The sequence below is a fragment of the Pezoporus occidentalis genome, unplaced genomic scaffold (assembly GCF_034315485.1).
Source record: "Pezoporus occidentalis ecotype Australia unplaced genomic scaffold, CSIRO_AGI_Poc_V1 ctg189, whole genome shotgun sequence".
Taxonomy (NCBI): Eukaryota; Metazoa; Chordata; class Aves; order Psittaciformes; family Psittacidae; genus Pezoporus; species Pezoporus occidentalis.
In genome coordinates, this window is record NW_026913737.1 from 79,516 (window position 1) to 104,023 (window position 24,508).

The 24,508-nt window shown below is 36.6% G+C and overlaps 1 protein-coding gene across 7 annotated transcripts in view; it reads left to right on the forward strand.

Moving 5' to 3' along the window:
* Window positions 1-24,508, forward strand: part of DNM3 (dynamin 3) — a 179,475-nt gene that overhangs the window by 48,442 nt on the left and 106,525 nt on the right. For all 7 annotated transcript variants that reach the window (XM_062616163.1, XM_062616160.1, XM_062616161.1 and 4 more), the window contains one exon: window positions 5,414-5,527. In XM_062616163.1, coding sequence (XP_062472147.1) covers window positions 5,414-5,527 — 114 coding nt within the window. The remainder of the gene's footprint in view (window positions 1-5,413; window positions 5,528-24,508) is intronic.

A 24,508-nucleotide genomic window follows, 5' to 3' on the forward strand; every position in this document is an offset into this window, starting at 1 on the left:
GGGCTTAATCTGAATTAAGAGTTTCAAGTCACTGTCCAAGTTATTTGGAGATTTGGATTTGAAGTCTTTGATCTGGTCTTCTACCAGCAATCTGATTCACTTGTTCTGGACACAAGTAGCATTCAGACCCCATCAGTTGGCCTAAACTGTAGTGCTAATAACTTTTTCCTTAGTAACCCTTTTCCTTTTTTTTTTTTTTTTTAATCCCGCTTTGTAGCGTACTTTACTGCTTCTTCAGATACACTTAAATCCTGGTATTTTGCATGACCCAGGAAAATTATATAAACAGAATATTTTTATTTATTCTTTTTAGCAAGTAGGTGGAAATGGAAACTTGTGCCTTGGTCATGAGAAATAATGAGAAGGCTGTTCTGTTAAGAAATGACAGTGTTTCTGTAAAAGAGGTGGTGCCTGCAGACAACCATGTGATGGTAAACTTTGAAATATCCTTGAATGAGACATGCTGCTGTTGAATTTTCACCTTACCAAGATTCAAAATGGCCTTTAACTATACTTATATTTTAGGTTAAGATTCTTTCATGATTGACTTGATCACCTTAATCTTTGCTTAACTACATTTGGAAGCTTGTTTCAGTTTTTCACTACCAAGTGCTTTGCTTCAATAAAGACTTTGTTTTTCTTTAAAGTAAACATGTTTTTAGGAATTAAGCCACTGCTGTCATTTTTTAAGTTATGCAATATATTGTGGAGTGATATTTGGGGGAGGCAATATCACAAAATCTCAGTTGTGCTCATTATTGGAACAGATCTGATCAATTTACACTCTGACCTTTGGCAAATTACAGTGAAGTAGTGTATTAGGATTCCCTTCTAATCTGTTGCTCCTTTTTTAGCCTATGAAGCGTGAGAATCTTAGTAAATGAACCCAAAGAACCACTGGCTTCTGAGGAAGCCTCGTAGTTTGTGCATTTTTTTTGTTCTCTCAATGTGCTTACTATTTGGTAACGCATATTGCTATGACAGTGATTAGAAGACTGAGTAATGCTGGGAGTTGTGTGTTCAAAATTATTTCTATGGAGTTATGTAACACAGCTTTAATAGAGAGTTTTGTTAGCTCAACAAATGCTGTTGCTTGTATTATGGAAGTAGCTAGTCTCCTAATTTTCACACTTACAGTTCTGTCTGTCCAGTTAATTTCACTTATCATCTCTTTCTTTTCTTGAAATCATCTTTCAAATACTTCTTTTAATTTGATTCTCTAATGTATTTCTTTTATAAATACCTATTTGGAATGGAATTAATAAGTCTTGCAAGAATACATAAAATGTACTTTCTGTGTCAAATCCTGGTTTCCTGTTTATACGTGAAGTGGTGGAGAATAGGAACAACAGATATGATTTGGGTCTTGTGCAGCTGAACTATCAGAATATGACTTCCTTCTGGCTTGTTCATGTGCATTCGTACCCTCTAAGTTTCATTTTTTCAGACACCCAGATTAGGTATCAGGACCCTGAAGGAAGGAACTGTGTCATCTCTTGTTTATCCTGTACATGGAGTCCAGCTACCGGTCAGAATATTGTCTTCACTAGCTTCTGGCAATGCCTATATATTTCATTTTCTGACATGCACAACTCATGTTGATAATATCTGGTTTGCACAGAGTGACATTTAGAAATATGATAGAAAATATTGAAATGGATCTCTTCAGTCCAAACCAACCAGAATATGAACTAGTGAAAACAATAATGAAACACACTATTTAATGAGATTCTTTTTCAAACTAAAGTGCTATACAACATATCTAACACAATAGTTAAAAAAACCCAACCAACAAAAAAAAAACAAACAACAACAACAAAACAACCACCCTCATCAGAATTTTTTTTAATTTCAGAAGTCTCTTAGAAAATCTTTGCTTATTGCTCATGGAAGTTCATTTTTTCTAAAATATAGCTTGAGTTATTTGAGAAGTTGGCTGGTGTCTTAGTTGTAATTTACCTTCTCCAGAAAAGAAAACTATATTGCTTAATCTCACTTTGTTTGCACTTAAACCTTGATTTGACATCTCCCTCCCTCCTGACCCCAACACTGGTACTGAGTATTCTGAAAGTGTAATTTTTTGTAGTTAACAAAATGTGCTTGGGAAACAGGAACAATTAAATTAAAAGAACAGGAGGCTTAACATAATAAGTCCATCTTCTCTCTCTTCATGTCCCCTGGAACTGCTTCCAGTTTTTTTTGATAACTGAAATCTGTTGTAGTGTCCAGGATATTTTAGAAAACATAGTACCCTGTTTTCCCAGGAGGTGTAGATAAACAGGGTAGAAATTTGCACATAAACCCCAAGATGTCACTATATCTTGTTTATATATTAGATATCATATGTATCTATATATATTTTAACATATTAATATAATATATGATATAATTTATTATAGCTAATAATATTAATATATACTATGTAATGTATTAATCTATTATATAATTACACTATATATTGTATTTTATATCCACTATATATTATATACATATTTATATCTTGTCTTTATATATTACTGTAAACTATAGTTTGGTGCCCTGCTTTTCATGCAGTGTTGTGTGGGAATGACAGCTGGTTCTAATCCTCAGCACACAGGATTTTTGAGGAAACAACTGGCAAATTCCTTTCTTTACAAGACAGTGACCAATGTTTGTATCAGCAAGTTGGTTTGTTTCTGTCTACACCCAACAATGATTATGTATCTATGGGGAGATGCATTGACTGGAGAAAGACTATTTTGGAGCTATGCAACTAATGCAGATCCTACATGAGTAGTGTTAAAAGTTTCATTACTTTTAAAATGGTTTATATAGTTTAGATTTTTAAAACCGTGGCTTGGTCTGTTCTGAGACCTCTGCCACAAATGCATTCCTCTCAAACTGAGGAAATTGATTCTTACTAACATGCTACAAAACCTTTGGTAATGGTGAGGGAGAGCACTGGATGGAATAAGCAAAATGTGCTACTTCTCTTCCCTTTTAATTGCTCATCACCTGCAAGGTTCTAGAACGTGCTACTCAGGTGTTTCTTACTGGTTTGCTTCTAGAAACCACCTCTTCATCCCCGCTGTGATATACCTGTCTTCAAATTTTTTCACCCTCTGTAAGATGTGTGTCCAAACCAATTTCAGTAGTGTGCTGGCTCTGCTGCCAGTTCTTCCTGTATGTGATGTGCTTTATAAGGAAGCATATTCACATTCACAGTGTTTTCAGTTGCAGAGAGCATGGTTCAACAGCATGCTCTTGCACAGCACAGCCTCTTATTTCAGTTTCTTTATACCATGGGAACAAACACCTTTGTACATTTGCTGTGAAGTGTTTTGTTTGCTGTACAAATATAGCTCACCTTGTTGTGGAGCTAAGTTTAAGTGGTTGTGGAATTTCAATTTCCTTGTTTTTTTGTTTTTTGTTTTTTTTTTTTCCTAAAATCTCTTACATTTGTATTTGTGTAGTTGGTGCAGGGAAAAAAAAAAAAAGACATTAATGTGGTTCCACAACTTGTTTTGTGGCAGCTGCCTGAAGGCCAGTACGCTGGCTATATGTGCATGTTGCTTGTTTCCTGTTAAAAGTATACTTCAATAAACATCATAAAATAAAATGAGGTTTTGATGTGTAATCGAGTTCATGTCAGTATGTTTCCCTCAACTTGCACTCAAACAAGCATTCCATGTCTATGTGTACTCAATAATGTCCTCTCTCCAGTTCCCTCTTCCTCCCCTGCGATGAATGTGAATATTGGAAATAATGACAAACTTCTGTAGAAACTTTTGTGGTACAGGCTATTGTATTCACTCTGCCTGTACTATATCTTCAAGTCTCTCTATGGGAGTTCTGTTAAGTTCTTTTGTAGTTTACTGACTCTTCAGAACCCAATCAATGCTTTCTTAGCGATTTTCTTACAGACAGAAAACCTGTAGACTGTTTTTGGATCTTCAGTGGTTTTCTTACATTGCTGGCCTGGTTAGTAGTGAATGGGTAAAACATGATCATCTTATTTGAAATTAAATTGGTGCTCTTGGATTATGTGTATTGCCAATAATTTTATCAGCTTTTCAGTTGCAACTCTTCATCTCTTTCCTTGGTTTAGTTGTCAGGTATAACTTAGTCCCTTGCTCTCTGCGATACCAAAGCTAGTTTTTCTAGGAGCTCACATGAATGTGCATGCTGAATGGCAGTGAGTCATGATTCTGAAACTCTTATAGATGACGAGGAATAGATATTGAGCAATGTTTTTTCTCTGCTTGGTTGTTGATACTGGAGTAACTAGACTTGTAAAATCTTAAGAGAGGAAGGTCATAGTCTTGCATATTTCTCTAAAGGCAAGAGGAAATTCATGTTTGATCACACAAGTTCATGCTGTGAGACTTGTTGAGGGAATTCTGAAGGGCTTCTTTGGCCACTTCTTTCCCTCTTAATGCTTCATAGGCAAGTAAAGGATGTAGCTGTGGGGAGAAACAGGATGGGTGAGGTTCCCTGCATCTGTGTGTTTGGGAGCATTCTGTTGTTTTGCTCAGAGTATAATAGGAAAGCAAGCTTGCTTTCTCATAAATATATTGGAAAACAATAAATGTTCCAATAAAATTGAAAGCTTCTGTATGATCCATAGACCAGTTTTCATGACCATTCTCTCTTCTTCACCTCTGGAGTTGTCTCATTACTCTTAAGTTCTCTTTTATTCCTCTTTCTCTTTGTATGATGTAGCCTCCAGGCTTTAGTATGTATAGGTATGCTGTTCCATCTGTTTTTTCATCTTTGACTTGTATCTGTTTTACAAGGTTCTGCTTTACCCATTTCCCCCCTGATTTTTATTGCCACCTTAATTTTAGATTCTTTTTTCTTCTTTTCCTCTTCTACCTTATGAGAGGAAAACAGCTCTCATATACCTCTTAACACTTTCTATCTTAATTTCAAATTACCTTTAGTAGACCTCTCCAGTTTGTCACATGTTTCACCACTTCTGAAAATTCCCAGTGCATCCCAGAAGCCACTCACTTTGCCAGAATCTAGGTGCTTTTTCTAGTATCCAACTTTACAAATGAACTTAACAATTGGACTAGAACAGACTAGTCATATATGTACTTGGATGGACTTTCACAATGTGTTATTATACAGCAAATAAATATCTTCAAGTTTACAAGATCCTTAATGCACACGTACTTGCTGTAGGTAGAACACAATAATACTTAAGCTTCTCTTTTTTTCCCAAGCTTTTGACTGCAAACACTATATTCACTTGAACCTTGTTTTTTGGTTGGTTATATTTTTGTTGAATGATGGGAACCTGCAAAAACTCTTGAATTTGCCAGAGACTGAAAAAATCACTTGTTCTTAGCAAGTATTTATTTAGTGAACGCAACTGCAGAATTATGTTGAGTAATGAACTAAACTTGTGCCTGACTGCACCTCTGCGCAGGTCATCCGAAAAGGCTGGCTGACCATCAACAATATCGGCATCATGAAAGGAGGATCCAAGGAATACTGGTTCGTTCTAACTGCAGAAAGCTTATCCTGGTATAAAGATGACGAGGTAAGCAATGAAGAACTTTTTTCTTTGGGGGGGCAATATTCAGTCTTCTGAGATCACCTTAAAATAGAAGCTTGTACAGACTTCAATGGAAAGAATGTTTTAAGGCTTTACCTGAGTCCTTTAAATTTTCTGGGTTTCATTCATGGAAAATGAATCCAAGACTTCTGTTGAAATGTTGATAAGAAATACAGAGTACTATATGGGGTGCTTTTGTTTGTTTTTTTTGTTTTAATTTTTTCCACACATTGGTTTTGGGATGAGGAGAGAAGGCAGCCTATTTTGGAATGTTCTGGTTATCGTCCTATACCTGTTTGGACTGCACTTGCACATCTATCGTATGTTGATCATGAATTGTCTAGGTAAAGTTACTTCTAAGTATAACTAGAGCAATTGATTTAATGGCAGTTGTTCTCTGGCCTTGTATTCTAAGAGGATGAAAAGCCTGTGTGTTGTGTTCTATAGCTGGTTGGTATGGATTTTCAAATTTGAAAAAATACACCTTGGTAAGAAATGTTGCTGCTGATCAGTTGCTCACTTTATTGAATATGTTGGTACGCAGTTTGTCTGTTTTCTTTAATAATTTTTTCCCACAATGTTGGTAATGATATGCTCTATCCAAAACCCAGTCTTGTTAAATTTTGAAGGTTAAAATGGAGTAATAGGATTATTATGTGTGCTACACTGTCAACTGTAGAGTAAAGATCTTGTGGTTTGGGTTTGTTTTTTTTTTTGTTTTTTTTTTCAGTTTGTTTTTTTTTTAATTTTTATTTTTGTGTCAGAAACGTAGCCCTGTTTTTCTAAATTAAATGTGTTCAGCAAAAATTTAGTGATTTTTCCTAGGGTGAGCCAGTTTGTTGGATAAAAGAGGAGAGGCACAGGTAAAGAAATTTTTAGATGAGCTCTAAAAATTTTAGATGATCTTTCCATCTTATTCTAAGTAATAATCAAAACAATGGCTTGCCTCAGCAAAACAGGGAGTTAGCTGATGGGGACTGTGCACAAAATTTATATTCTGTTTAAATTAACCTAGTGTTTTATTGCAGTGGATTTTCTAGAACCGCTAGGGAGAGGTCCCACAATGCGTGTACATAAGCCAGAACTCTGCTGAGTCTGTGAATCCAGAATGTGGTTGCTCTTTTTTCTGATTCTCCTCCCCATCCCTTGGGGTGGGGTAGGGGAATGAGTGAGTGGCTTCCTGATACTTAGTTGCCAGCTGGGGTTAAACCACAATGGTCCGACTTCACATGGGTAGCTATTCAGTAATAGTGCTGATGGTGGAAACTGTGTTGGTTAGTAGTGTTTATTTTTACCTGGGTTGATTATCATTTTGGGATAGACCTTAAGATAGAGAGACAAACCAGGCCAATCTCAAAGATTTTTCCCCTTGCCCTTTTATTTAGTTTTTAAATGGATTCACATGTATTTACGGTGACAGGAAAATGAGTGCATGTCAGAGAGGAGCAACTAAGTGTCAGGAGGAAAAGTTTTATTCTCAGATTAATGAAATAAAACTTGAACTATTTTATTACAATGACACAAAAAAAAAATAAAAAATAAATGCAAAAGTGCCTTTATGGGTTTGAAAACTTGAAGATGTTGTTTTTCTGTGATCTGTCTTGAAGCTACTAGAACTTAGATTAGGTACAGGTAACTGTTACTGTAAGAAGTGACATGGTGAGAATAAAACCCGTTGCCATGTTCTTTCTCAAGCAATTGGAGATGCATCCAAGATACACTGTGGCAATTTTTAAAGTAGTCTTGGTATTGCTTTTTTTGAGTCTGATCTTTGTTTAGTGTGAAATATAGCAATTCCTGCAAATAATTAGAGAATGTCTTCTGTTATGCAAATTTAAAAATATTTTGTTTTGACAGTGTGCTAGGGAGAGTCACTTGGGAATGTCAGAATAGTACATGGAGGGAGATGGCCACTGTCTGATTCAGTGATTTCCATATGCATATTTAAAAATAATGTCTCTTAATTGCCAAAGAGTTGTGTTTAAAGAGTCATAAAAATGCAAGTAGTTCATTCAGGCCAATATGGCAGATCACTCAGGAATTTCTTAGAGTGATAATAGTGTAGTACTATTCCATGCTTTGCTGATGGAAGAAGTTCCTCCTTAAATACAGATTTGCTGCATAATTTGACTATTCTGCCCTGGGAAAGATGTCACAAAGTTATTTTGAATTTTTTATTTTTTTTATATTTTTTTTTACTTGCTACTGAGCCTTTCTCAGTAGGACTTAAAAAATTAGTAAAATCTGGTTTCTGAAGAAGGTCAAAGCCACAGCTCAATCGTTAGGTTAGTCAAAAGATGACTTGTTTCAGAAACAGAACTACTAGCTTTGGAAATAAAGAAGCAAATATTTGATCTCCTGGCTGAATTCCATTTTTTACAATTACATTTCATCTCTCATAAATGTTCTCCTCACTTTCAGATTGGTTTGATAGTTGTCACATCCTGTCTCAGATGATTATTGAAATGGCTGCATGCTGGTATATTTCCAGCCTGGTAAGATACGTAGTCTTCAGTGATGTGTGAAGTGATATCCATGTTTATGTCTCTGGACTGTGCCCAGGCCCAGCTCGGCTGTGCATGCTGTGAGGTCGTAGGAAGTTCAGATTCCTTGCGCCTCCCACTTGAGCTGGTCACTTCTGCAGTCCTTCCACAGCAGCAAGATCCTGTCCATTGCGGCTGGGAAGACGCTGAAAGTCAGGTCTCAGCTTTGTTCTCTTGCCACAGAGAAGAGTTCTCCCCCCCCCGGGCCTCTACCCCTGAGTAAGGAATGTTGTAGCAGTTTGTGTACCAATGTGCTTTACAAACCTGCACTGCTTGCTAGGACCTCTAGGGCTGTGTACTCCTCCAGCGTAAACTGAGCCCATTTTCTATGATCTGGAGTTCACTCTGAGGTGAAGATCACCATCTGAATGCAAGTGGTTGTTTGCTAGTGCCATTGGAAGGATGTAAATGATTTCCTTTATTTTTTGAGCTGCAGCTTTTATAAGTGATGAATCCGCAGTGGAATGCATTTTGAAGCAAGTTAGTTTGGCAGAAGTTTTCAAACTTTGTTGTATGATATCAGTATTACCAAAAAAAAGGACTGGTTTCTTGACGTGGTTTTGTTGCTGCTCAAACGTACAACAGGATTTTATTCCTGATAGATGGGAATCAGTGCCTAAGAATGGTTTTTAGTCTTGTAATTGCTGAAATAATCAAGTCTGGTTTTGAGCACTGTGGTTAAAGCAGTTGCCCTATCAATTGTAGTGAATACTATTCTAGATTAGAATAGTAATTAGTTTCTGAAGTTGCCTGCAGTTGCTTGTGGTCATAAGTTTGCTTCTTGACTAGTACCATGACTTTTTGCTTTTCTGCTTGCTTAAAATGAAGCAAGAAAAATTGTGCACCACTTTGAGGCTGCTGTAAATAAGTGCAAGATTAGCACATTCATTGATTCTCACAAATACAGATTTCTTTTATAGAGTATTCCATATAATGCTGGATAAAGTATTGCAAGGCATAGCTACACACACAAAAGACCTTAGCATTTTAGCTCTCAGTTGTACTGTTTTTTTAAGTAGCACAAAACACTGGAAGCTTTTGTGCTAAGGTTCATTTGAGAGTCAACCTGCAAATAGGAAGTTAGTGAATTAGCCACTCTACATTAGGATGAAATGGACTTTGGGAATGTGGAACACCCTACTAGCTTGTGAATGAAAAAGCTCTTTATTGTAAATGAAAAGATGTCATTTGTGAAGTGGTGTAGCATACACCACCAGGACACGGTCGGAGAATGTGATTTTATTATTCCTTTCAAAGCATCCAGAGATTTCACTGGGTAAATTATTGGTGAGCAAAGGATGCCAAGCTGGACTCTAGGATAAGAACTTCTAAAAATATGAAGTTTACATTTGGAAAAATCCCCTTAATCTTATTTCCAACTAATATATTTCCATTCTGTTTCAGTAGGAAAAGATAGTATTGTCAACATCCAGTGATAGATGCAGTTTGTATTATAATTTCACAGTCTATTCCCCATTGTAAAATTCTGTGTGATTTGGAGGGAGATATGAAAGTAACTGAGGAAATGAGAGAGTGGAAATGGGAGAAGTTCCTCAAAAGTCTGCCATATTATGTATGTTTACAGAATTAACTTGCCACACAAAAAGCTGCTCTCTGCTTCTGTGGCTAGTAGGAATGTTAGTGATTTTTATACATATAATAATCTAATAATGCAAGTTGCTTAAGTTATGCCTGAGAAGTAAATGGGAGGATGAAACATACAATGGTGCTGCAAAGCTGCGTATAAATAAAACTTACTGTTAGTGAGTTAATGAGACAACTAGGAAAAGAGTACTATAGGAAGCACAGTAAAAATTTCAGCAGTGGGTTTTATTGTATTTTATAGGCAGTGTTGGTTTGACTCTAGGTGGGTTGCAGTACGCGGCTTGGTTACTGACCGGCCGTCTGAGATCCAGAGTGACTCTTGGCTGGAGCTGTTGGTGAAGATGCTCTGGTGTGTCAGAGCGGGTTCCCACTGGCGGCTGTCCCTCAGGCTGGGTTGTCATGCGACTGCCTGTCTGTGCCTGCTGTACAGGTGAGAGGATGTTCTGCACAGCAAGTGTAGACAGGCAGACACATGACAACTCCGTCCAGCCAGTCCCTTGGAGCCATCACCGCTGGTGTGCAACAGTTTGTACCGTTCCAGTTTGGGGGGTTTGGTTGGGGGGAGCACACATAACAGACTTAAACTTTAAAACATTGGGAGCTGCAGAACAAGAACAGAACTTGATTTTATTCAGAAAAGAATAATTTCGGTACATCAATTAGCATTGTGCTGACGTGTATTAGAGATGTGATTTCAACAGACTGATCACACTGAACATTTGGAAATCAAAAAGGATTGAATCCATAGTTTATTTTATATGCAATTGATACAGGGTTTTCCCTGCATATTGTACTCACATAGTAATTTAACCAGATGTTTTTACTCTTCTTGGAAGCACAGAAATACTGAAGTTTAAGATAAAGGATATGTTTGTATAGAACATATTTTCTAGAAGCAGATAAGTACAATAATCTGTCATGTTAAAAATAAAAATCTTTCTGTATAAATGAAGACAACTACTTGCACATTAACCCTGTTAAAGGGGATGTGCTGGAAAGAAAACTGGTTGCATTTTATATCAATTTTACTAATATGTGAGAGCTATACACCTATGATATTTCTTTGTTATTTTGCTTTGCATGTTATTTAAATATAGCTTTCTCTCAAGTTCTGTACTTAGTAAGAAAACAAATTTGTTGAACTTCAGTATGTTCAGTTAAACACAGACTATGCTATGGATCAGAAGCATAGCAATAGCATGATTTCACATCACAAAGTGTGCTACTTTGCTAAACTTTCCTGCGTCTAAAATACAGTGACTGGTCTTAAATCGCTGTTGCTCGCTAGTGCCACCATAGGCAAGCAAGAAGCCTGTGCTTTCAAACCCTTCTCAAACATATCCCATACATAGCAGGAAAACATTTCCAGCCTGAAAACTGGTTATAAAAGGGATGAATTTACCAAAAGGCTAAAGGTTAGGGTAGTGTTAAGGTTTTAAATTAGGCTAATACTAAATTAATATGCAATTATTCAGGTGTTCTAGCTCTAGTTATTATTTTGCCAAAAGATGTATTTTAGCTAATATACAAGTTGAAGTGTTCCAATTCAGGCTGTGCATTATATGAATAAAATTTTCCATAAACTTAACAAGGTGGAATAAGGTATCTTATAAAAAAATTAATCAAGTACAAAGCATGACTAGCTAATTCAGATATGTAAAATTAATTCAAAGACATTAAATAGTCTGACTTCATGCTTACTTAGATTTTTGTAGCTCCAAGTAAAATTTCAATGTATTGTATTGTATCAGCAAATGTTAAGTTGATATGCCTTCCTACATGCTTGGCCATTTTAAAGAAAAACACAAGTGGCAAATTAGAAATACTTTAAATATAAATATAAACCACCACTTGATTTATAGATTTCATCAAATTTAACTGCTGTATTTAGTTGTCAAAGAAATGGAAGATCTTTAATCTGAGAGAAAGATCTTAGTTTTGTGTTGTAGCTCCTTCTTGAAATAGCAAAGAATCTTGCAGTAAAATTAATTGATAATTTATAGAATAAAAGGATTGGAAGAACAAAAATATGCTTTTTAATTAATAGTTTTTTTTATAAACAACCATCAGGAAAGTTGTACTGGTAGTAAAAGTTGTGAGTGGAAAGATTGTGCCGTCTTTCTAGTAACTGCACACAAGAAGAATTCATCAAAGAATCAGGAACGAAATTTACATCTTGAACTAAGTCAAATTTATTTTGCCTCGGGTTAATTCATTGGGTACTGGTTATGCCTAGATATCTCCACTTGATTCTTACTTAAAAACTGATATTCTTTGAAACTGTAGCTGATATGCTAAAAGGGCTTAACAATTTTGTGTGAATTCATTGAATCAGTAAAGGACTTGAGAATGTTTTAGAATACTCATAACAAAAAAAATAATCACATGATTGCAAATATTATTTTTACAGAAACCTATATAAAGGATCTGACTTTAAATATTGGTAGCTTGGCAATTGAGTTGAGAATTGTATTCTCTCCAACTGTGATCAGGACTTTTTATTTAAGGGCAGGTTGTTATTTTTAGACACTGTTTTGCAATGCAACGTAAAATGCAGTACAGAAGTACAGTAGCATTATTCAGGAAAGTTTCATTCTTAACTGTGGCATTTCCTGTTGTTTTGTACCCATAATATTATTTCAATTAGGTTGGGTTGGGGTTTTGGGGGTTGTTTTTTTTTGTTGTTGTTGTTTTATTTTTTAGATAAAGTACAGTAGAGAAAGCAAAGCCTTGTACAATTAAAGTTAGGCTTTTGATCAAAATTTATTATTTAAAAAACCCCAATGCACTATGATTTCTATTTTCTAATTTGCTTTACAGATTTTGATTAAAAGAATATAATAATTTAACATTCTATTTAGAAGTTTGGAAAATTTATGCAAGTATTTTGCTATTTTGGTTATATTTTCTATATAACAATGATCCTTGGGTGGTCTGCAGAAATGCCTGTGGATACACAGTGCTAGTACAGGAAGGGGGGGAAGGAGCGTGGAGAGGACAGCAGTGACTTTTAGTCTTCTGAAAATACAGATGCGTTAAATAGCACTGGTAACAGTAAGAGAGAAGACAGCATGCATCTTAATGACAAGGCAGAAAAATGTCAAATTACATGTTTGGTTTTTTTTAATAACTAGTTTTTTTTTCACATTTGTTGAATGCTTATTTGATCTACATTTATTTCTGTAAAGTTAGTGACTTTCCCTCACCCCCTCTTTGCTTTTTCCCTTTTTTAAAAAAAAAATATAAAAAAATTAAAGGAATAAATAGAAAATATTTGAAATACTTTATTCCTCTTCCCTATTTAATTTTGAGTGTACTGAAAAAGATTACACTTCTTAAAGATGAAAGAAAACCTGTCACATTGAAACAGCTATTTAAATTCTCATAATGGCTTTAATTTGCTTTACTTGATTTTGTGCTTTTTATGGTAAAATTAACTGTATCATTTAGTTCATACAGCAGGTTTAAGCACTGCTATTGTCCTGGTTTTGCAGTATTCTCACCATGATTTAGTAATTATTGTTTCTTGGTATATTTTTTTTAGTAATTTCAAAAGTAATGTTTGGCTTTTTTTTTTTTTTTTAATCTTGAAATTTGGATACAGCTATTCTGTTTGTTGACATGCATATTTAAAACATTTTATAACTTCAGAAGTCTTTTCTATATTATTATGATAAACTAGAACTTGTTTCTACTGAAACAGCACTGTTTAAAGAACCACAGAATCACTTAATTCACTTTGAAAATGTTTTGATTACTGAGCTGAAATAGATAGACTTCCTTATTCATGCCTAACAATACAGGCTTTCTTTCCATATCTGTTGCTTTACACACTGCATTCCCCCTCTTCCCCCCCCCTTTCCAAGCCCCATGCCAAGGGGGCCTCCTAGATCTCAGCCTTGCAGTCTAAAAATGTAACTTCGAAGAGTCATGAGTGTATGGGAGGGGAATCACTTCCTAAATCCAGAAAGGTCATTTAAAATAAAGATTAATGCAAATAGTGGACTAGAGATAAGAGAAACACTAGTTCCATATGTTTTCATTGTCCTTGCTTATTTAGCAAAAGCTAATGCAGGCTCTCGTCAACAGTATTTTCACTGAGAGCCTATTATTGACTGGATAACAATACTTCCTTTCTTAATTTCTAGATCAGAATTAAAAAAATAGTAGATATGCAAGTAAGCACTAGATAGAAAAAATATTTGCAAATGATCATATTCCCCTTCAAAGCATAACTGAGCAAGTTTCTTTAATAAGATTTGAAAACATTTTTCTACTTTAGATTTGCTATGCCTAAACCAGCAATCATACTTAAATTGAGAAATATTAATACGAGTTTGAATTTAATTCAATTCTTTTAACTTCTTCCTGTCTCTTCAGATCTTCTGTTAATAACTACATTTAACTGTGTGCTGTAACTCCCCTTTAGAATGAGAATAAAAATTCCATCTACTCATAGTATAATAAATTAAAACCCACTAATTGAATCCAATACAATAATCCAAGAACAATAATCTTCCATGAAATAAAGGAAGTGAGGGTGGATAACCTGTGTGTACATTGAAAAAGTATTCTTTTAGTTAAAAAACATAAGCTTTGATGGGAGGCAGAGAGAAATGACAGAACTAGTTCTTGCATTGTAAGCTTTAAGACAACCAGTATAGGGACAGTCACCCTAATGCTACGCAGCCATCTCGCCCCAATAGGACTTCTATTGATTATTGAAGGAGCAATGAAAAAGGTAATATACATATATTTAAAAAAAATAATACAGCATTCGAGGCTGTCTAAAATATAACCTTCATTCTACAAGATTGGGTGTTTATAATACTAATGGCTGCATATTTATGCTAATTCTGTTGTACTATATCTATTCAAAGCCTTCCCGGCAATAATGAGCACCATATAGGTGGGATTTTTTTTTTTTTCAGTTGCCAGTAGTTTGTTACTGGTGTTAACTTTAGGGGAGCTGAATCTGAAGTTCGGCTGGTATCAAATTGCAACCCAGACTTTTTGTATTATTTTGTCCATGGGGATTTCATTCAGCCTGAGGGTTTTTTTCCCCTACCAGGACAGCTGGAAATTCACCAAAGCAAACTTCTGCATTCGTTTACAAATTCCTTTTTTATCAGTGGGATTCAGGACAAAGTAACTTATCATTTTGAATGTTAAAAGAAGTATCAGCAATTCGAAGTATACACAAGAGCATCAACAATCGGTGCTGATCACTTATTTGCACTGACCAGTCAGGTATTGGGATGGAAAGCTGTTTGTTCCATTTTATTTATTTATTGGGTTTGTTGTTGTTTTTTTTTATTATTTTTTTTATTTTTTTTATTTCTTTTTTTTCCATCACATCCTGAACTTTCAGCTATAATTTTTCCTGACAATCAAAGATTTTGTATTCTATGCAGCAGAAGCCTAGCATGGAGTAGTCATAGTTTTCCTATGGTTTCCCTCCCAGTTTTCATCAGCACATATAGTATAGGTTACTTGCAAAGAATTTTCAGTTGCATATAAAAATCTATGTACAGTTCTCCCAAAGGTGATAGAATGTATTTTACAATATTTTAAAATAATATTCATGCATTCTTTTCTATTATTTTATTACTTTAAAATGAAATAATTTCTTAAAATTGATCTTCAGATCATAGTTCACAACAGGAGCTATTCAGAATACATACATCTAGCAAGCTTTTTCTGCATTAAAAAATATATATTCTTTAAATACTAATAATTATTGCTACAAGTAAAAAAAAAGTATTAAATTTACCTTTTTAGTTTGTGGGGGGAAAAAAAGCTTTATTTTAAATTAAAACAAAAAAAAAAGAAAAAAGAAATAACGGACTTTAAGTCTACTCTTGTACACTTCTCTAGGTAGTATAACTCTAGGCAGTATACCTCTCTCATTTCTTGCATAGGTTTTAGTAAACCATCAGAGCTCCATCTTTCTTGCTGTGATGACTGGAGGAAGGGGGGGAGGGGAGTCACCTAGGTTCGCCAGGTCATAGGCCAGGTGTTCTTCCAAAGTAGGCCTTACCAGAATGTCTTCCCCGCTTTATTCTGAAGTCCTCCTTTTTCACAGTGTCCCTTAGCGTTTCTTATTCCCTAGTGTGCAAAACCTGTGAAGAAAAATACTGTATATGAGATCTGAAAGGAGCAATAACTGTCTTCTCCTTGGCAATAGCAACTTGCGTCCCCAATAGTCCATGCCGCTGCTTTCCCTTGCCCAGTCTAACCAATGTGCAGACTACTGTACAACAGCATTGTCCTGAACAGGTAGTCTGAACACTGGGGCGACGGAGCAGGATCTCCGGACGCGTCTATTTATTTATTTTAAATCCTCTTTTAGTCTCAGGGAAAAACTGCCTTCCTGCATCACGGGTTGTGCTCGGCTCTCCCTCACACTCTGCAGCACTCACTGAAACACACTGAAGTGCTGTGATTTCCAGTCTTGACGTGGCACATTTGCAGCAGACTGGGGATCTGGCAATGAATTTAGGACCAGGAAAAGGGGGAGGGCTGGGCCTGAGAGTCCATATATGGGATGATGTCACCCTGGGGAGGTTTGGGTATGCACTGTGCCGCTGGTGAGACCGCTAGAATTGCCTGCTCTCAGACATGGGTCTGTGTATAAAATGGTACCAGATGTTTTAGTGTAATGTTAAGCAGTCATTTCATCTTCAGGCCAGATTTTTTTCTTCAACTGGGCAGGAAGTGGGCCCCAGTATGGAAAAGCTGTAAAAAGTCAAGATGTACAGTTTCACTGCAGCCAACAGAGAGCGAGTTAATGTAGACACAGAATTTGCTGTTTTGTGAACGCTGAAAAAATGAATTTGTAAAAAGGATTCTGCTCGGGAAGCTAATGCAATAACCCAGTGCTTATTTTCTTTCTTTTTACTGACTCTAGTTATGCTTTTCTATTTTGGCATTTCAGACCAAGAAAAGGGCAACTAGGTTCATTTTTTCTTGGAACTGTCAGCGGCATGCAGGCTGCCGAGACTTGAACAGTAATTAGAGTTACTTCCTGAAAGTGAAGCCCCCATGAAAAGTCTGGAGAAATGTTCTTTGTCATAGCCTCTACATGAGTAATTAGTTCCACATGTGGCCTTCCTATTTCCCTTCAGCTATTTTGGCTGGCTGGTTGAATACTTTGCTATAGCTCAAGACTTAAAGAAGCTTTAAAGTTTTCGTTTCAAGCATCCACTGTGAAAATAGCTGTTTCTGGTGTCGTAATAAATTGCTTCTGGTAGATCAGTGCTATTAGGCCTGGCATTGTTTTTCACTGGTAGCCCTGCTGGTCCCATTTTTCTTTTAATGGTGGTTGGTGGAATTATTCTGTTAAATTTTATCTTTGATGTTTACCAGATCTATTGAATTTTGCCAAGTATGACTTTACCGTAGATTTTAAAGTATTCTTCTCACAGGCAACTGTCCTTGTTCTTCTGTAAAATTTTCTTTGTGAATCTTGAATCTAAGTATTTTACTTGTGGGTTGGTTTTTGTTTGTTTGGGGTTTTTTGTTTGTTTGCTTGGGTTTTTCTAAAATCTGCCTTAGCCCGTGGTCTAAAACAACAGCTAACGTATCACATTAGCTTTCTGAAGTCAAACCTGTGTGTAGGTCTGTAAATACATTGCATGGAATTGTTGCCAGTAGCTCTTTATCTGCCTAGAAATCTTAAGCAAATGTCAGTATTGGGATTATATTCTGGAAGGTGGATCTCCACCAGCTTCCTGACAGGGCTGTGTGCTGTGAGCTCTGGTGTCCTAAATAACTTCTCCATGATTTGATTCTTCCTAGATGAGTGCAGATTCTCTGAGAGCCATACCTCCTAGAGGAAGGCACAGGGCAGGTTGCAGAACTCTAATTTCAGGGAGAATGACTTCAATAAACTTGGATGCCGGGGAAGCTGGAATCACGGTCTCAGGCCAATGAAAAAGAAAAGTGACCTTCAGGCTGCTTTGTGGTGGTTGCAGTCCATGCACTGTGTGTCTGTTTCAGATTGTGCATCCGATTCTACTGTTTGGAGCTAGCTACCAGGAGCTAGCGTGTGTCCAAGCTGTGGTGGGGTTTCTTTTTCAATTAGCAAAGTTAGAGGTTTGAAGAAGCTATAGAAAGAGGTTTAATGTGCAGAGTGTTTGGCTTTCTTAGAAAGAGCAGCGCCACATCAGTGTGCAAGAGAATGTGGGTTGGTGAGCAAGAGCTTTTGGAGACACAGTTGTTATAATGGAGAAAGAAAGTAGTGGAGAAAGTATCCACACCATGGATAAACCAGGAGGGTTCCTCATCTGCATTTCACTGCATGTGTAGGAGCTGGCTTTTTTAATTATATTTCCACTTGGCACTTCCTTGTGGAAGAAGAGTACAATTTTGGAAAGACTGAGCAGTGAGAGATTTTTGTGAGTGAGACCCTCAGTATATTGGGTCAGATTTTGCCCAGGGAGGAACCATCAGAGGTTAATTGCTGTATGTGCCAAAAAGAGCAGGAAATCAAGTTATCAAGAGAAGACAGTGTTCCAGGGATCTTCTTTACATACCAGCAGAAGGGGAGGTAGGTTGAATGAAAAGACGGCAATGTGTTAATGAGCCAAGCAGCCTTAGGTGCTGAGGGAAGTGAAGTTATGAATGTTGCTGTCGAATGCAGCGGTGTTAGTATGTGAATTTTTCCCTGAGATGGTTAAATAAAACCAGAATAGCTCACCACGTTGCGGCCTGGAAATTCATTCCCTGTACATTTTGTTTCCTGGCAAAAGCAGAGCTTCAGATGAATGGAGTACAAAACCAGGGCCTTTAGGTTGTTCTGGGTGCCCAGAACGATGCTAAAGCTTTGTTGGGGAGAGCCTCTAATATAGCACAAAGCTATTAAGGCCTCTTATGTACATTTTCTTTCTTTCCTAAGGGCTGCTCAGCTAGTTAGGTGTGTCTGTGTTAGGCATTTAGACCCAATCCCTCCTTTTCCACTTGATCTCTTATATGAAAGAACAGTCCCAAAAAGCAGTTGACATTTCTATTCCTTCTGATACCAAGTTCAGACTATACATGAAACATTGGAAATGTTCCACTAAATAGCTCCCCATCTATACTTTAGGTTTTAAAACTGCTTCTGGTCAACTTCCAAGGCTCTCATTTAGCTGTTGAATGCCAGGCTTTTTCATGGTTGCAGTAATCTTGACTCAGAGTCCATATCAGTAATAAATTGTTACCCAGAGCTCATCCTAACTGTCTTCCGAAGGTGGCGATAAACTTTTATTTTTCATGAGTTTATCATCCTGCTGACATTTCTGTCATGCCTGTGAACTCCGCCCAATGATTAAATTATTTTCCATAAGCCTAAAATATTGTTTTTTATTTTTTTTAACTTTGAAAACTAGGACTTTGAAAAGTCCTATTTCTTCATTAATGCTTTATTTGGAGGGCTACCTCCAAATAGTGAAAACGAAAATAGCTATATTTCTGCTAGATTAGTTTTTTGTTGTTGTTTTGTTTTGTTTTCCCTGGCAGACAGCAGTGTAGTGCCAAGGCTGCTCTTCATAGTGAACAGGGTGAGCATCTTTGAAGCAGTCATGAAGTGTTTGGCTAGGACAGGAGCTATATGCTTCTTTGTGGTTTGTAAAACATTCTAGACTGCATTTACACTAGTGGAGTGGCGGAATTGTTGCTCATGTGCATTTTTTGCATTAAAGTTACTGAAAAAAGTGTCTAGACAATTATAAATTTTGTATCTCTTTTTTTCAAAAGCTCTAGATGCAATCCAGGGAATGACAGAACAGTAAGCAGGATGTCTGCAGCTGATAAATGTGGTGAAATAGTAACAGACAATTGAATATAGTTATTTTTTTTAAATTCTGGAAGTGAAAGTTATCTGCCGTGATTTTTCCAAGTGGTTTTTCTGTATCCAGCAGTTAACCTTTTCCAGCATTCAATAAGCTAAATAATGATTTAAGAGGAATAGAAACAAGTAGGCATATGGGTAACAGTACAGATAGGCTGGGATTGCCATCATAGCAAAAACCCCATGCAAAACTACCTTCAGGGTCTGATTTTGTAGCTGGGGGAACAAAGCAAGAGGGGAATTAAATGCCAACAAGAGTAAACAAATGCAAAGGAGTAGTCTGAATCTGCAGAAATCCCCTGAGTTACACTGTGAAATTGTGTTCATTTTTATCCAGAATGCTTGGGGTATGGATGCAAGAAAGAAGTAAAGGATGATGTGGGCAGAGAAGAGGTGAGGGTGAAGGAAGCACCAACATGTGAGGTGAGAGTATCTGATATTTGATTTTATAGTTGGTCACCTTCCTGTTAATCAGTATCACTGGTGGTTGGGCAAGATCTAATGCAGTCATGCAGTCCTGCTGTTTCTTGGTACTCCACTGCAATCTGACTAATTTTTTGTTTTAATAATAGAAAAAAAGTTTGCCTCTTAGCAATTTCGTCACTTCTGGCCAATGCATGTAGGAATGTTCTATGCTAGTTAAATAGCTGTGCCCACTGTTACAAGAACACATGATGAAGTCTGGTGCTCATTTTGAGCTTGTACCACCATCCTCATCTATTGTAAAGTTGTTAATGATTTCTGAAAAAAATACGGGGCTGACAGCAGTTTATCAGTGCTAACTGAAGCTCTCCTTTGGTAGGAACCCTTTGGTATGAAGGGTATATGACTGCTAAGAACCATATCTATGTGCTGAGCAGTTTTCCAAGCAGTCTGGCCTCAATATTGCAGGCAGTGATTTGCTCTTTCATAAATTACTTTTGTACAGCTCTCTATGTGCTAGATAATGTTCCAGCCAAATGCCCTTCAGTTGTGTAGTTCCTGAAAATATAATGGACAGGTGAAAACTATAGCCTCTGAACACTGTGTTCCCTGTTGCCAGTCCTTTTTCCATCCCCTAACCCTTTTTCACTTGCCCCTCTCACCTTCTTTCCCTCCTCATCAGACATATAACTTGCATGCTTTAGTATATTTACTCTTCCATCTACTCTGCAGCTTCTCTCTCCCTAATTCCACTTTTCTACCTTGCACATGTGCTTTGCCTCACACTTCATTGAGTTTGCAGGAGAGACGTGAATGGAGAGAAAGCAGAGCTGGAATGGGTCAATCCAGCTATTTTGGGCATCTGTCAGAGTTGAAATTCATTAACTAAGTTTAGGAGCCTGTGTTTCCTTTGTCTTCATTGAGCAAGGGACAACTCAGTGCCTGAGATGTATTCCTATAGTTAGTCAGTGCTGATTTTTGTCCCTGCAGATGTGAGCAGGAGGTTCAGTAACCATGACACTTTTTCTTACCTCTTTAGCAGTCTGGTTATTTTCATCCTGGTTGTAATGCGTGCATCACTTTGTGTTCTGTATCGTTCAGGTTTTTTTATTGCCTCTCTAGCCGATGGTCAAAGTTTACTATGGTCAAATGTATAATTTGAAATATTGGAAACTACAGGCAACTTTGCTCACTGTGTATTTTCCAGCTTAATTTTTTTTGTGTACACTCATGCATGTATTTGAACATCTGAACTGATTTTTGGGTGGTAAATTGTTTTTGGGGAACCACGTATGCTCAGCTCAGTGGTAACAAATGACTATAATGACTGGCAATGTTTAGACTGCATATAAGTTTTTTTACTCCTGCTGAAACAAACAGCTGCCCTGTTGAATTATTGTGGCCTAATGGGAGGTATCCTCTCTGCCTGTCATGTTTTTCTTCAGGAAAAGGACAGGATATGGAATAGCTTTGACATTTCCTTAGTCATTGCTTACTCATACATAACACACAATTAGTGGAGATGCAAAATTAGCTGAGCTAAGTTAATCTTCAGAGTGGTGGTGAAGAGCATGATATCCCCTCGATTACCACTGTCTTCTTTCTTGACTGCTGTGATTTCCTCTGACTTTGTTTTAGCCCTGAAGCATATTAGTGTTAAGCTTTTGGACCCTTTATAAAACCCAGATATGCAGCTGAATCGAGTGCTCTTTTTCCACACTGAGACTTAAAGGATTCAGGCAGGTTACCACATAACTGGAAGATCACTGCTTCTGTCATAGATGTGGCTTCTGCTACAAAATGACTGTAGCATTCAGTAAAGCAAAATAACTGGACAATAAAGGGGATGAAGCATTTGAGTGCAGGAGAATCTTGTTTACTGCTTAACAAAAGCAAAGATCTATATAATGGATAAACTTGCAGTGTTTTTTATTTCTTTTTTCATTCCTTTCTGAAAATAAGAAAAAAAGAAGCCTTTGAAAGGAGAACAGTCTGGGTGACCAAAAAAGTGTATATTTTATAAAATTTTCTCATTAAAAATCTTGTATCTTGTTGGGTTTAAACTGCTGATTTTGTCTAATTAGAATTTGGGGTTTGATTTACCCCTCAAATATACTTTTATGAACATGCTTTCCTCTACCCAACTGAGAGACAGTTTGTTGTTACTTTAGTGTTTTTTTTTTTCTGGCAAATTTTTTGTTGCAGCTATTTCTATATTTCAGTAATATGATACACTCTGGGGGCAGATCTTTGAGATCTTTGACTCTAATGAACACCAGTCACGTGAGAGCAAATACATGATTTATTACTTGAGTATATTTTCAATAGTAATGCCTGGAGATTTATTTTTTTTTTTTGGCAGGGGGAGGGGAGATCAAAAAGAAGAATGCAGTTCAAATAAATTAGTGGCAAAGTGATGTTAACTCTCACCTCAGTTCAAGCCTGTCATTTGCAGTGCCAACCTTGTGAATGATCCCAAAACAAAAACATTCATCCTTTTCACATTTAAGAATAATCTCAAGAGAATTGTATTGTAGAAGCAGATCTTAAAATGAACACCAGCAATATTGCTCACGGCCTCTAAAGCTTAAAGCCATTTCTTCTAGTATTTATTGTCTTTGGCAGAACTATTATCCTGTCTTTATATTAACTGCTGCATGAAGTGTTGGCCTTACCTTGCCAAAACTTCTGTTCATGATATAATTTTTTCATAGGTTGACTTGTGACTTGCTTTTGATAAGACTTAACAATAATGAGCCAGGTTCTTGAATGTGAAATTGAGAGTTACTTTCCTCAGGTTGAATATAGAAATCTGTCATTTGTGCTGTTCAGAGGATATATGCTCTAAGAAGAGGTGACTGACAAAGAGCCTCAGTGAGGTCATGACAAACACCTCAGTTGATGCCTTTTGGTTCACACTCTCTTCAGAGGTCAAAAATTTCTTCCCTCTCCCCATTATTGTCTGAAATCATAGCAATAACAACCTTTGCAGTATAGAACCCCAAAAGTAATAGTGTGCCTTCTCTTAAGTCCCTCTTTCTGCTTCAGTATCTTTTTCTGTGGGATCTTTCATGGCTCTCCTTTCTTGGTCTTGCTGTGCTGATCTATGCTCTGCCATCTCTCACTGACATTAACTTTCACTGTGTATTGATCTGTTCTTTTCATGGCAGTCTCCACAGCTTCGTTCCAGGCCATCCTTGGGTTGATGGAAAGGCCTTTCCCTGGATGTATAGAATTACCCTCTCTGCTCCAACTGAGTATTTCATCCTGAAGTAGCAGCTACTTTATTGAAGTATTTTATGTATGGCAATTAACCTCTTGAGGATCTGATCATGATTTGAAACCAAATCCAAACAAAACCAAAACCCCCCAAACCAACAACCAACCACCCCCAGCCCCCTTCCCAGCCTTCTCTGAGTGCTATTGTAGTAATAGTAATAGATCAACTACTATAATACACTGATGAACTGATACCCAAGATCAACTCACCTATATCATTGCTCACATTTCACACATCTGCAGTGTCTGCCTTCGTTCCTTTACAGACTTGCATATGATATGTGAATCTTGGTATATTCTGAAGATTGCCTAAAGTTTAGTGATGAAGTGGACAGCTATGCTCTTAATTCATTAATGGACCTTCTGTCATCTGACCTTCACTCATTTTGTACTTCAGCTACAAGGTGTAAATCTTGTTTATTAAATCTATCTTTTCTTTTAAAGCCTTACAAAAGCATTTTTAGTTGAACACTGAACCAAAATACTGACTTGCATTGGGAATTGTGTGAGGAATGCAGAAAATGCAGAAGCAGCATCAATATTTTGTGGGTATTAGTGTTGCTTACTATATCGTTCACAAATAGTGTGCATATAGGGTGAGATCTGAAAAAAAGCAGTAAAGTGGGTAAATTCGAGAGAGACAGGAAAATGATACATATAGATGCCAGAGACATAATGTCTATGTACACTTCTGAGAATCTTGGAACCAAGCAGGTTTCACAAGCCTGATTGCTGAGCATCTTTACTGCTGAAGAAGCTTGCATAATTGGTGACTGGATTAAAAAAAAAAGTGTACTTCATAGTACAGTATTCTTTTCCAGTAGTTTTCTTCTCTATGTTCAGGAATATTACAGCAAGACTTTTAATTGTTACTAGATGTGTTACTAGATGTGTTAGTCTTCTGTGTAACTTGTATATCCTGTGGGTTTAATAATTTCAGCTTTCGGTGATCTATAATGTGTTTTATCCATACTGGATTTTGAAGCATGTGATGCTGTACAGTTAGCTTGCCAGTTTAATAAGTATGAAAAAAAAGTAGTAACTACATGTATCATATATATCACATATTAATATACTTAATATTTTTTCTGATTTTTCTACTGACTCTTCTTTAGGTAACATTTTTCATTTTCTTATGCATATATAAAGACAGATTCAGAAAGACTTCCTTTTCTTCTTTTAACATGTCAAAGAATTCTCAGTCCACAAGTCTCCATCAAAAGTAGACCTTCATAACAGCTAACCTTTGTGCTCTTGATTTTCTTGAGCAATCACATAAATATA